Below are 14607 nucleotides of genomic sequence, written 5' to 3'. Positions count from 1 at the left end.
ATTATTATTATTATTATTATTATGGCCTATTATCATTACTAAGCTGTTGGCAGTAGTACAAGACTTATGTTCTTTCAGGCATTATTATTATTAGGCCTATTATTATTATTATTATTATTATTATTATTATTGCTGTTGTTGGTTGTTGATGATATTATTATTATTATTATTATTATTATTATTATTATTATTATTATTATTAGTGTTTTTATTAGGTATTTTATTAGGCTTATCATTAGCTGGCTATTGATATCATTGGGAATTGGGACCAGGCGTGAATTTAGGTTTTACTTTTTACTGTGCCTTTGTGATCTGCATTTGCGTTAATGCGAGACCTGAGCCTGCTTTGCCTTACAAAGATCCTCGATTCTTGGCGAAATGTTTGACAAGCACAGTCTCAAGTCATCCTCAATTTGCGCACGATTGCGATATTTCGTTTTGAGCGCAGTCATTTCTGAAAATCCTGCCTCACACAAGTAGGTTGATGCGAATGGGATGAGCAGTTTCAAGGCTACGTCACACAGTTGCGGGTACTCCTGCATCAATGCTGCCCAGAATGTCGAAAGAGGGCATGAGGTGAAGACTGCCTTAAGTCTACTGTCACTCTTTAGCTCAATAAGCTGTTCCTGCATGTCAACTGGAAGTTCGTCAGCAGTACACACAAATGGATCTCGAACCCACGCAAAAGAGCGATAATCCTCTGTGAAGTATGCCGCAAACTGTTTTCTCATTACCGACAGGTGCTCTGACGCTGCTTGAAAGACAGATGAGAAATCGTGGGAAGTGCCTGCATTACTGATAAAGTCTGCAAGGCTTGGGAACATATCACAGTTCCCCCGACTGATGCGGCCACACCAGAGGTCAAGTTTTTGCTTGAAGGCATCCACTTTCTCTGCGAGAAGCAAAATGTGAGTTTCTCGGCCTTGCAAAGACAGGTTCAAGCCATTCAAGCGGTCAAATATATCGACCAAATAGGAGAGACACGCCAGCCACAAAGGGTCATCCAGATTTTTCGCCAGGTCTGAATTGATTTGTGTCAAAAACCGCTTCACCTCATCTCGCAGCTCATACAAACGTTGTAACACCCGCCCCCTGGACAGCCAGCGAACCTCAGTGTGCAGAAGCAGCTGTTCGTGCTCTGACCCCATCTCCTGACAGAGGACCTCAAACAAGCGAGAGTTTAGCGGCCGTGACTTGATGAGGTTGATCATTTTTACTGATTGGTTCAGCACGGATTCCAACAGAGACGGCATTTTTTTTTGCAGCGAGTGCTTCGCGATGAACCATGCAATGGGTCCATTTTACAAGTGGAGCTACCTGCTTAACGCGAGCAGCTAGACCTTGCTCACGGCCCGTCATTGCTCGTGCGCCATCCGTGCACAAGCCAACGCATCGGTCCCACGCCAACCCATTCTCGCGAATAAATGAATCAAGGACATTGAAGATGGCCTCTCCAGTTGTGTGTGACTGAAGAGGGCGGCAAAAAAGGACATCCTCCTCAATTAATTTATCCCTGACATACCTGACATATGTAAGAAGCTGTGCCTGTCCAGCAATATCGGTAGACTCATCCAACTGCAAGGCATAGTATGGACTATTTTTAATAAACTGTATTAATTGCTCTCTGATATCATTGGACATATCAGCAATTCTCCGAGCAACTGTGTCATTTGAAAGTGGCACGGTGCCTAATTTGGCTGCTGCACTATCCCCGAAGAATATTCTGCACGTCCTGCGCAGCTGGCAAAACGAATTTCTCGGCATCAGTGTGCCGTTTGCCTAGCTTACCTATTCTTTTTGCCACCATATATGATGCCTCCAGGCACTGCTTAGATACAGTGCTGTGCACGGAAATTGTTGCCTGTTGCTGATGCAGGCCATCACGCTTTCTTTGAAAGTATTCAAGCGGTTTGTCCTTCAGGCCAGCATGCTTCGTTTCGAAGTGCCTTTTAAGTTTGCATGGCTTCATGCTTTCATTTGCCAGCACCTCGGCACACACGACACACTGAGGACGAAGATCAGAGGTGACAGTAAAACCAAACTGCAGGTATGATTCATCGTACCAACGAAGCTTTCTCGCAGCTGGTGGTAGACCTACGTCAGTTGTCTTGGGTTTTTTGACAAGAAATCTATCCATTTTGTTAAAGTATTTGTGAATAAACGTGTGTAATAAAGTTGTAACGATAAGTCTGTAGTAGGCTAAGGGGGCTAACCAGAGGGAACGTATGGGGCTTATCAGTGAGAAACACGATCGATATCTTTATTCGGGGATTTTATAGTTGCAAATTTTAACGAGGTGTGAATGGTGTACTTACTCGTGTGAGTGTGTGTGTGTGAGACAGTTGGATTTTTCACACGCAGGGTGAAAAAGGCAAAGGGGTAGTAGACTAGCAGTAAGAAAACAACAAATTATTTGGGTAGAGCTGAAATGGGGAAAGCAAAAATACAGTGTGGGGTAGTAGTCTTTAAAAAGACTGTTTGGGTTTTGCGCTGTATCGATGGATTGATGATAGTAGACTAGCGAGAGTCGGCACGAGTTAACTCGGCAAGAAACCAGACTAGTGTGTGTGGCAAGCACTCACACGGTGGCCACGGTATGCAGACTCACTCACGTGACGTTGCGTCATGTTCGCGTCACGGGCTTAAAATAACCTACACACAAGATTTTATGATAGATTGATGATAGATTTTATAATAGTATTGATTTGTATGTAATAGTCCAATGTCCTGCATTTTGACATGGGTAAATGTGTTGCATCTGCTTAGCTACTATAGCCTGTTAGCCCCAGATTTTTTTTTTTCCTCCATACATGAAGCCTACTCGCGACCCCCCTGGAGTACCTCCACGCCCCACCAGGGGGGCGCGCCCCCCCGGTTGAGAACCACTGCCTTAGATTATATCCCCCCTCTCTCTCACTAAACATTCCTTGTATATTTTTTGGCAATAGATTATTTCTCGCTTTGTACATTATTTGTGCTGTTCTGAATTTGACCAGATCCATAAATTTCAACATGTGTGATTTTATGAATAGTGATCTCTGTATCCTGTTTTGTTTATTGTCCTTATTGCTCTTTTCTGTATTGTACATATCGGCTGCAGAGTGGTTTTGTAGGTGTTTCCCCAGACTTCGACACAGTAAGTCAGATATGGCAAAAATAACAAGTAATATAGAGTATGCAAAGATTTGCAATCTAGAACTTCTGACTTTAACTTCACTACATTTGAAAGACAAATATACTTTTTACTCCACTACATTTCTATCAAGGTCCTCGTTACTCGTTACGATGAAGCAGCTTTGAAAGTGGATTTTTTTCTTTTCTTTTCCAAAACATGATTGTTTTTTTCACAGCTGACACTGAGACAGCCGATCAGTAATCACTAGGGTCACGTCACATCCATTGACTGTATAAAATCAAGTTCAATGATTTCTCCGCAGCATTATTTGAACACGATCAGTTGATGGCAGAATGGAAGGAGGCGGTTCTTCTGGAGAATGCACACGCTCTTGGGCCATGAACCCATGTTTCAGTTTTCTGAAAGGAATAAAGATTAATTTTGTTTTAAATGTTTGTTTTGTTTGCCTAAAACAAACCACATCACGGCCTACAAAAACTCGCCGTCCAACCTGCGGAAGCATATTGAAGTATATAAACGTTTTATTCCAAGAGAAAGCTTGCAGTGAAGTTGTCTGTGCTTTTAGAGCTAGCGATAATGTTGCAATAGCTATGCAGTCTCGTTAATCAAATGACTTTCTATGGATTTGCCTGCCAAGTTGCCATTGCCTTGTCTACGGCTAACGTTTACGCATAGCTAGTTAACTTGGACACTGTTAGCATGTAAAAATGGAGTTACGCCAAGATTAATAATGTTAACTTATCTGAAATCCTTTCAGAAATGTTTTAGCATAATCTTGCCAAATAAACAGAATGTAGAAATCTTTCTTTTCTAGTAGCGTTAGCTACCAAATATGATTTTGAGTTTGAAAAGAGTTTGCTAGTATGTTAGGTGGAGTTTCACTGACTAGCTAGCTTAACGTTAAACCACCATGATGGCACAGTATGCGTTCATTTTGTGAATTCACATTTCTGTCTTTGGTAACGGCATTTGGTTTTGTAAGTGTTGTGGCAATAATACAAAAATGTGTTGACAGAAAATGTACTTTTAATACTTAAGTATTTTTAAAAGCAAGTACGATAATACTTAAGTAAAAATTTGATTATACAACTTTCACTTGTATTGGAGTAAGTGGGATCTGTACTTTGACTTATGTAATGAAGTTGGGTACTTTGTCCACCTCTGCTGACTGAGGACATGAAAAACACTGAGTACCTATTTACAATGGCACCTGTCGAGTGGTGGGATATAGTGGTGGGATCCAGTCAGTTGTCAAAGTTGATGTGTTGGAAGCAGGAAAAATGGGCAAGCTTTATGCAGTAGCTAGTACCTAGCAAAAGTGGTCCAAGAAAGGACAATCAATCAGTGATTTGGTAACAGGGTCATGGGTGCCCAAGGCTCATTGACGCACATAGAGGATCTACACAATTTTAGGCAGGTGGCTTTAATGTTACAGCTGATTGGTGTACCTTACCTATGGTGGTAAGTAATGTTTTATCCAACTTTAATAAAGAATAACCTTTGAAATGTTTTCAGCTTTGGTATTGTGTCTCAGATCCAGTAACCAATGCTTTATGCTTTGAAATTATACTGAATGAAACATTTTGTGGTATACTGATATATGTATACAATTAATGACTGAGGCCCAGGTACCAAACCCCATGTACAGTAGGGTTTATTTTGTTTTATATCACAATGCTGTTGAAATCTCAGATGTGATTGGTCAGAAGGTGTTGCTCAAGTAAGGAATAACACACAGTAGACCATGCGCTTATACAAAAAATAATCAACACCAAGGTAACATAATATGGCCTAATGCAAAGTGGAATTACCACCCATTAATTGTGAGGGGGAAAAAGTGGCATTTTCTGCGCTTTCAACTGTCCAGTTTCCGTGAAGCCGTGTGCGCTGTAGGCTCAGATTTTGGCTGACACGAGTGAAACCTGATGTGGTTGTCTGCTGTTGTGGTCCATCTACCTCCAGGTTTGATGTATTGTACATTCTGAGATGCTTTTCTGCTTGGCACGTTTGTAAAAAGTGATTATTTAAGTTACCATAGCCTTCCTGTCAGCTCAAAACAGTGTGGTCATTCTTTATAATCAGTACAGAACTGCTGCTCCTTGTTGTGCATGAACATCTCAGGAAATCAGCAGTTTCTGGAATACTGATGCCAGCCCATCCTGCACCAACAGCCACACTGCAATCAGTCACTGAGTTCACAATTTGTTTGATGTGAATGTTAATGGAAGCTCTTAACCTGTATCTGCATGATCTGTATCTAACAGCTGATAATTGTTTGAATGAGCGTATATGCTGGTTCAACTTGATAAAATGGTCAGTGAATATAGGCACGTTAGGTGTTCCTATTAATCTGGCACCGGAACTATACAATGTAAACAATAATAAGCTACAGAGGGAGAACTGGATTATGCCTATGGTGCAAACTGTACTTCAATTTGACCAGCTCGTCATTGTATTATCAAGATGCCCTGAGACACAGTAGCTTAGCCAACTGCCACTTTTAAAAGCTCCGTATCAGCAAATACTTTACCTTACACAGCACGAATCTTGGCCTGATTATCAGCTAGCAGCAGAAATAACAGAGGCTCTGTGTGCTTTACGACAGACAGTGAGTAAAGGTTCCGCTTAATGAACTCCAAGACCTGGCACAAATAAGACCGAAAGAGAGGAGCAAATCTTCCACTCTGTGTACACTGAATTCCTGTAAGTACAACTCCTATTTAGATAAGGGACTAGCTGGTTTTAACATATTACTTACTCAAACTGCTGAATCAATGCATCAATAAATTTGGCCTGGTTTGTGAAAGAGTTATTAATGTTTGCTTGACTTTGAAGGTCTCCTGTAGTTAAAAATTAATAAGTACTCGTGTATTTTTGGAAGACTTAAAAATGGAAAATCTTACAAAAACAAGCTGCATATTTTGTATGTAACAAATAAGATAAGTCATGATCTAACATGTTGAACGTTTGTTCAAGTCCTGGACTTCAGCCAGTGACAGAGGGACTGTCTTGACTTGCTCAATAAGAGTGTTTAACTATAGTCATCATTGTTGTTGTTGAAGGCAGCTCCACATCAGAAAGCATGCCGTGTTAGTCATACGGACAGACATTATATGGACGTGCTTATTTTTTACCATTGACTCTATACACTCACAGAAGGTGGGTAGGAGATGGAGTCCGGTGAAGCTACTGTACAGTACAACCGATGGAATGAAGACAACATTAACATGAATGTAGCTGCTTCTCAGAGTAGCCTGAATGGGTGAGCACTTATTCATTCATCATGTATTACTTCACTTTAATATGTATAAAGATAGACAATACATATTCAGTTCCTCTGCACTACAGCTGTAAACAGGTAATTACAAGCTAGATCATGCCTTAATAATAAGCTACGATTTTTGAAGAAATAATAATGGCTTAATGTTGCCTGGTTGTCAACACTGTTGTGCCATTTGTAATTGCATCGTCCTGAAAACGAACTTGTTTTGGTGATTTTCTAGGCTTTTTATGGTTTGATGTTGAATTGATAAAGTTACAGCTCAAGCTGGATTCATAGTACGTTTAGATACTTTTTAAAACAGGAATAGTTTTGCATGCACAGAAAAAAATCCTTTAAGGGTTCCTCAAGGTTTCAACTTTGAACCCTTTTCTGATAGAGAAACCCTTGTAACTTTCTGCAAAGTCTGTATAAAGATTAGCTTTGAGGGATAACCAAAGCATCTTAAGGATTCAAGAATTCTTCTAGGAGTGTAAACAGTCAATCCGATCAAGCAACCTTGAGCGTACTCAGGCTGGAATGACAGCGAAACTTTCCGGGCTTCCGACACACCGCAGTTCTGAATTATGTGGGGAATTTTTCTTTATCTGTATACAATAAACTCACCTTATCTCGCTGTAATTTATCAGCATTTACGTTAAATCCCTCCCCACCCCCCTTCCAGGACACACTGACTATCTCTAAAAAAAAAAAGCTGACGCAAAGTCTTATTTGGCTTATCCCTTTAGGGAAAACATTTGCAGGTTCTATATAGACACCTATGACAGTGGTTTTCTGTCCAACCATTTTTAGGAAGCTAAAAGCTCTTCAAAGATCTCTAGAGGAAGCACTTTTTTTTTTTTTTCCTCCTAACTGCTTTACCTCAGGTTGATGATTCCTCCAAATTGCTTTGCTTGTTTGGGCCAACGTTTTGAACTTTGTATTCTCAGCCATTTTCCACAAAAGTTTCTTTCTGCATTAAACTCCTTTTTCAAAGACATTTGGCTCAATAGAGAAAAACAAAATGGCAGAGGAAGAGCCGCTGAGCTCTGAAAGCTAGATTAATAGACCAGACAGACTGGATCTGTTGCTTTATTATTGGGTCTAGGGGTCGTCAAACTGACCAAAACAAACATTGCAGAGTCAGCTTTAGAGTTATTGGCACTCTTGGTAAAGATGAGGAAAGGTTATAAAATATCTTTGTGGTTAATTGTCAAATTGACACAAAATATGTGAGTCCTTTCATTGAAAAGATGTAAAAACTTATCAAAATATATATTTTCACAAACCCACACATCACAATTATTAGCTGGCTTTGCCAGCAAAATAGCACTGTCTTTTCCTATGAAGATTGATTAGATTAAAGACTACAGAGCAAGCAGTCTGAGACTACTCAAGAATCTCTCCTGATCCTTCAGGGTGCTGGTCCTCTCTTGCAGACTTCCATCTTCAGCTCAGCTTATCTCATCTCATTATCTCTAGCCGCTTTATCCTGTTCTACAGGGTCGCAGGCAAGCTGGATCCTATCCCAGCTGACTACGGGCGAAAGGCGGGGTACACCCTGGACAAGTCGCCAGGTCATCACAGGGCTGACACATAGACACAGACAACCATTCACACTCACATTCACACCTACGGTCAATTTAGAGTCACCAGTTAACCTAACCTGCATGTCTTTGGACTGTGGGGGAAACCGGAGCACCCGGAGGAAACCCACGCGGACACGGGGAGAACATGCAAACTCCGCACAGAAAGGCCCTCGCTGGCCACGGGGCTCGAACCCAGACCTTCTTGCTGTGAGGCAACAGCGCTAACCACTACACCACCGTGCCGCCTCCTCTTCAGCTTAAAAGCTTAATTCTGTGGTCATTGAATAATTTCTGTACAAGTTTGGATATTGTGTTTGGATTATTGTCCAGACATAACCTAGTTTTAACATCTTGGCAGGACATGGCATTATGGACTCCATGAATTAATCATCCTGCAAATTCATGGAATCTATAATTCCACGTATCCCACTGTTTAACATGCGTATTTTCAGGCATGCAGCTATATTTATAGCCATTGTTTGATTGTTGAAGTTCAACAAACTTTTGTCAATTTGTGTAATCTCTCATCTCAGCGTTGATGAATGACTGAGGAAACTTGGCTTCTGTGTCACCACAGTGAAAAAGGAAGTCATGGATAAGTGTTTGATATTTTCCTAAACACACAGGTGAACTTAGTAAAATATAAATGGCCACATGCTTCCTTCATCCATTATCTGTAACTGCTTATTCCGTGCAGGGTCATGGGCAAGCTGGAGCCTATCCCAGCTGAATAGTGAGAGGGTGAGAGACAGGGTTGACATAGAGACAAACAACCATTCACACTCACATTCACACCTACGGTCAATTTAGAGCCACCAATTAACCTAACCTGCATGTCTTTGGACTGTGGAGGAAACTGGAGCACTCGGAGGAAACCCACGCAGACACGGGGAGAACATGCAAATTCCACACAGAAAGGTCCCCATCGGCCACTGGGCTCGAACCCAGAACCTTCTTGCTGTGAGGCAACAGTGCTAACCACTACACCACCGTGTATCAAGTCCTGCACATGCTTCACTTATGCTTTATTCGTAAGAATTCCCAGGGGTGCACTCATTAAAAAAATCTTCTTAGTTTAGAATTTACTTCAGTTAAAGTTGAAAATTTCTCTCATATTTTCAATGTGAGATGAATCTAAATAAACACATTTTTATACATCTTTACCACACATGGCGTATGTGTTTTAAATATGGTTTCAATTATATCTTTATTTAAAGGTTCTGACTGCAAAGTTAAATTCAGGACAAAATGTTCTATTTCTGTTGCTGTCGGAGTTTTGTGATGTTTCACTGCTGTACACACCGTGTACCTAATATGTAAATATTTTGCCGAGATAAAGTGTCCCACATTGTACGATTCCGGGGATTGCCAAAGCAAGTGAGCAACAATATCATGTGACCACTGTGGGGTGTCTGACCTACTTTTAACCGAAACAAATCAGCATGGGTAAAAATGGCAGACTCCGCTCTCCTGCCAGCTAAAAGCCAGCAGAAAAGAAAAGGGAAGCCTGGTAGTGAGTGCAACTGCAAGATAGAGCAAGGTTAAGATGATATCCTTTTTCTGGACAGATAACTAAATCATTCTAGCTAGTGCTTAGCTATCTTAGCCTTAGAATGCATGGGCTCTACTCCAAGGTAGCGAGTATGGAGTTATACACCTAATATTTTGATCTTACAGAGAAAGAAACGATAACAAAGCAGTAACAGAGAAAAGGTGTAGTTGTCTTTTGTTTCACGGATCCATTCACGAATGTCAACCACAAATTACAGCCTTGCGACTCAAAACTCTCCAAGGTCGATACAGGGTCATGATGTTTTCCGCATGTCGCCATCTTGGTGTGACCCAGTTCTATAGTTATGTTTATTAGTTAAAGCTCTTCGCATTTGGCTGTTTCCCATTTGGGATAATAGGTCCCAAAACAGAAGAAAGCAACCCTCAGCATGTCAAAATGATCACATCTCATCCGCATGATATTGTTCTTGTGAGACATAGGAAAATGCCATGCACAAGGCAGAAAAAAAAAATTTCAGATGATTTTGCAGTCAGCACCTTTAACATCTGCAAAAATAATTTAACAAGGAAAACAGAACAAATAAAGCAACAGTTAGAGGATTGACTGCAGATTCTAATCAGATGGCTGTGATACCGTATATAACCTTATTGTTACCTTGAGAAAAGATTATCAGATCATAAATATTATAAGCCTTAAGTGTAGTGCAGTGCATGTGTTTGACCCATTTTGTTGATTGTGTGTCGTATGGTTTAGGATCTGTAACAAACTGTGCACGGGGCAGCTGGGTGTGGTTGTGAGAGTGGCAGGCTTGCTGGCTGTAATGGCTTCCATGTACATCCTGGGCTACGTCACTGGATACTACGTTCATAAATGCTGACACTGTCGAAGACATTTCACTGCTGTGGCCAACAACGCATGACAAATGAATTCACTCCAAAGCAGTTTATACATTAATTCATTCATTCATTCTCCATGTATGAAACAATTTTGACTTGAAGTTACTTTTTTTTTTACCAGTGTTATGAAAATGTTAAAAGCATTCTGTTTAGCATGTATAACTTTACTCGCTTTACTGCAGTTTGTATACTGTATACTTTGTCAATTATAAGTGGTATTAAAACATTGCACATTAAAATTTCTGTTTCTTACTTGGATTTTCCTTCGACTTGAAAAATATACAGAAACACCAAAATACACCTAAATAAAAGCTCTTTTATGTTCACTAAGTGAGAAACTAACAAGGACATGCAGTTATAGTGAGGTGATCGATGACAAAGCACTGGAGCAAGCATTATACCAGTGGAGTTGATTACCCTTACGAAAATTAACCATGGTTTTACTATGAAAACTAACCATGGTTTTACCATGGTTTATAGTTATTCATGGTTTTCATGGTTTTTTGGGTAACCATGAAAACCATGGTGCATTTTACCTCAATGTTCACTTAAATTTTTAGGTTCTAAGTAAATGTTAATGGATCTGGGCTGTTAATCGAGATCCTTCTCTACAGCACTGACTGTTGGACGAAAGCATGGTAATACTACAGTTAGTGCATCCTTTTAAAAACCATACTATCCCTTTTTAAACTAATTTCGTAGTTACTATGACCTATTACACATACAACTATGATGCTACCACAGCTACTGCAGTACCATGGATGAACCATAGTAATACTATGGTTGGTTCATAGTACTTAGAATCACCATGAGATACCATAGTAGAACCATGGTTACCACCATGGATGAACCATAGTAATACTATGGTTGGTTCATAGTACTTAGAATAACCATGAGATACCATGGTAGAATCATGGTTACTACATAAAAACCATGGTAAAACCATAGTAAACCATGGTAGATTTTCGTAAGTCTCCTCGAGCAGCACATCCGGGGCTATTTTATATTGTTTAGACCACACAGACTTACAGATGGACACATTCATTAATAAACATCACGTTTCATTTTTATCCATTTATACTTATATTTAATGTTGTGCAAGAATAAAGTTTGTCCCTGCCGTTATTACAGTCACTTCTTTACCAGCCTCTTTTATTCTTGAGTTAAATACAAACAAAGAATACAGATTGTCACACTACTGAAAAAAGTGCAAAATCATCCGGCATGAAGAAATTTCCCCATGCCATAACAGTTTTACAGCTTCCTTTGACCTTTACACAGCTCCGACACCGGCTCCTCCTTCTGTAACTATTAAAACAATCACTTCTTCTTATATAAATAGAGATGAAAGTGGAGCAAAGAAAAAAACCCTGAACTTTTGAAAGTCAAACTAAGATATGGGGGCAACGTCCCCCGAAAATATTTTAATAACAACATGCAAAACCCTGCATTCTAGTGGATTTTAGTACTTATTTTCACCAAAACAAGTTATAACATTTAAGCCTTTTTCTTTCATGTACATTAATGATTAACATGTCAAAAATATCAAATTTAATTCCCCTAGTTAAAGAGTAATTTTCAGGAGTGCATTTAGAAAACACGGTGATTTTCCTGGCTACACAGTTCATCACTTTGAAAAAAAAAAATCAGACAGTTGAAGGTAAACTCAGCAAAATCCCAAAACAGTACTGTTAAAAAGTAAAGGTCTGTTAGAGTTTCTAAAGCTTTCAGGTTTCAATGTTGGGGACATTGAGCCTCGTTTATCAATCTTTTAGTAGAGTTGTGCGTTTGTATAAGCTAAAGTGAACTAAAAGTTTCCAATTCATATTTATGCGAGTTGAAGCCAATTGTTTAGATTAGTTCATATTGTCTGTAAATTTAAACACACCAATGAATACCAAATTTCTCATATAAATCAGGGGCGTAGTGTGTGTGTGTGTGTGTGTGTGTGTGCGTGTGTCACACACTGACTGGCAGCCTGAGTACATTATGTAACAAAAAAAAAAAAATTACCATTGCTAGTTTTAGGCAGCTTAGAAACCAGCTCTTCCATTATTGCTGTTTCTTCCATGTTTTCTTGATGTTGCGTTCTAGAAACGGCACTAAAACTTAGCTTCGAAACCACAAAATGCAACTTTGATGGGAAAAAATAATAATAAATTGCTTACCTCTCTTCACGTCAAAAGAAGGAGGAAATTTTTGCTTGTTTTGACATGGCGAATTATTAACACAAGAGAAAATACTTGTAATTCGCAACTAAAAAGACTGCAGCTACACTGGCAGCTTGAACATGCTTTCTAGTGCGATTGTGTTGCGCTTGCGCAGAACAGTGTCAGTCCTGCGCGCCTTAGCACGTGCACCTGAAGGCGCGCCTAACGAGCTCCGGCACGCATGCCGTTAACAAAACACCTGTCTTTAATCAATGAACTATGTTTGGGCTATTTAAGGACTGCGCCCATGCAAGGACAATGCGAAGTATTACGCCGCGTCTAGGAATGCGAAAAATCTGAAAAATAAATTTCTCCATTCGGAAAACTGGAGATTTTCAAGAGTTTTGTCAAATATCCGGATATTTCGTCATTAGCGGAAAAAACCCGGAGGAATTTTCATGAAAATCTAAAAATCCGGAATTCCGGGAAAATCCGGAACACTTTCATGACTATATAAATCTGTTTTTTCCTCATTTATTATGAAAATAAAATATTTAAAATAACATGGACCATTCTTTACATGTCCCAGGAAAATACAGGTTACTACATGATAATGCATCAGTGCATGTATGAGCGCAGTATTATATAAACACACCAATCACACCTTCAGGCTTGCTCATTCATGCGATCCTGTGGCAACAGCTCAATACACAAAATCACGCAGATTTTAAAGTCAAGCGCTTCAGTTAATGTTCACATCAAACATGAGAATGGAGAAAAATAGAATCTCGGTGACTTTGACCCTGGCACAGTTGCTGGCGCCTGAGGGGCTGGGCTAAAGTTCATACAGAATGGCATGAAAAAACAAACAAACAAACCCCAGTGAGCGGTGGTTCTGTGGGTGGGTGGGGATGCCTTGCTGATAAGACAGAGGTCAGTGCAGAATAGCCAGACTGGTTCAATCTGAGAAGTCGTCTACAAAAATTCAAATAACCACTCTTTACACCTGTGAGGAACAGAAAAGCATCACGGCATCTCAGATGGCATAACGTACCAAATCTTGAGGTGGATGGGCTACAACATGAGAAGATTACAACAGGTTTCACTCCTGTCAATCAAGAGTAGAAATCTGAGGCTACAGTAGGCACAAATTCACCAAAACTGGACAGCTGAAGATTAAAAAACAAAAAACAAAAACACCCTACTGGCATTTAATTGAAAATTGAGATCTGATAGCTTTGTTACTGGCAAAGCTAACATTAAACTCCCTTTAGTCCTGACCATAGATAATTTTAATAGTGTCCACGTCTTCCTCCTTGAGATGGGTTTTATTCAACTCATCCTTGAATGGAGAGAAGAGACTTGCATTTACTCCGATTATCCACTCTGCAATCATCTTAGTGGTATAATACACCTCCTCTTCATCCTCCATCCCTCTGTTCCTGTCCTCTCCTCTCTTTCTGTGTGAGCTCTGGGTTTCTGTCTCAATGGCCGAGTCTGAGAGTGGCTGAGAGTGTCGTTTGGTCTCACACATGCTCACTGAATCCATAATCCTTTCTGTTACTACTCCACTATCACTGGAGCTTAGGTTCTTCTTATCAAAACCTAGATGCCCCCTAGAATGGGTGTGTCTCTTAACTGAAGGCTTCATCCATGCTTTCTTCTCCTCTGTCTCTAGAGGAGGACTCTCTGAAACCTGAGTGCACTCGGTCACCCTGAACGGAACCAGACTTCTGCAGATCATGTCCACTGTGCTGGTTAACTGAGCTCTCTCCTTTTGCCTACATATTAATGTCCTGACACTTCTTGCACCGTTAGATGATACGCCTTCCTTCTTACCAGTTTGTAAAGCATGCTGACTTGATACGCAACTTTTTGCTCCACGTACTGGATGTACTCTCGTACCACATATCGGCGGCAGAGAGTTGCTTGTGATAAGCGCATTCACATCACCTTCTTTAATTTTATCTTCCTGCGGGTTTTGCAGCACCACCTGTCGAGGTTTCAAGAGGAAATCTTGAGCTTTGCTGCTTTGTTTCCCCAACGGTCGAGAAACTCTGTTCA

At 40.2% G+C, this 14607-nt stretch overlaps 1 protein-coding gene across 1 annotated transcript; it reads left to right on the top strand.

Moving 5' to 3' along the window:
* Positions 1 to 6171: 6171 nt before the first annotated feature.
* Positions 6172 to 10645, top strand: smim1 (small integral membrane protein 1). The gene is made up of 2 exons (XM_060930890.1): positions 6172 to 6398; positions 10251 to 10645. Exons 1-2 carry the CDS (start codon positions 6307 to 6309, stop codon positions 10372 to 10374), a joined length of 216 nt encoding a protein of 71 aa, XP_060786873.1. The 5' UTR covers positions 6172 to 6306; the 3' UTR covers positions 10375 to 10645.
* The last annotated feature ends 3962 nt before the right edge of the window (positions 10646 to 14607 follow it).

Source organism: Neoarius graeffei, chromosome 10 (assembly GCF_027579695.1).
Source record: "Neoarius graeffei isolate fNeoGra1 chromosome 10, fNeoGra1.pri, whole genome shotgun sequence".
Classification (NCBI taxonomy): Eukaryota; Metazoa; Chordata; class Actinopteri; order Siluriformes; family Ariidae; genus Neoarius; species Neoarius graeffei.
The sequence above is the reverse complement of the archived record's forward strand: the minus strand, read 5'-3'. Positions and strand labels throughout refer to the sequence as shown.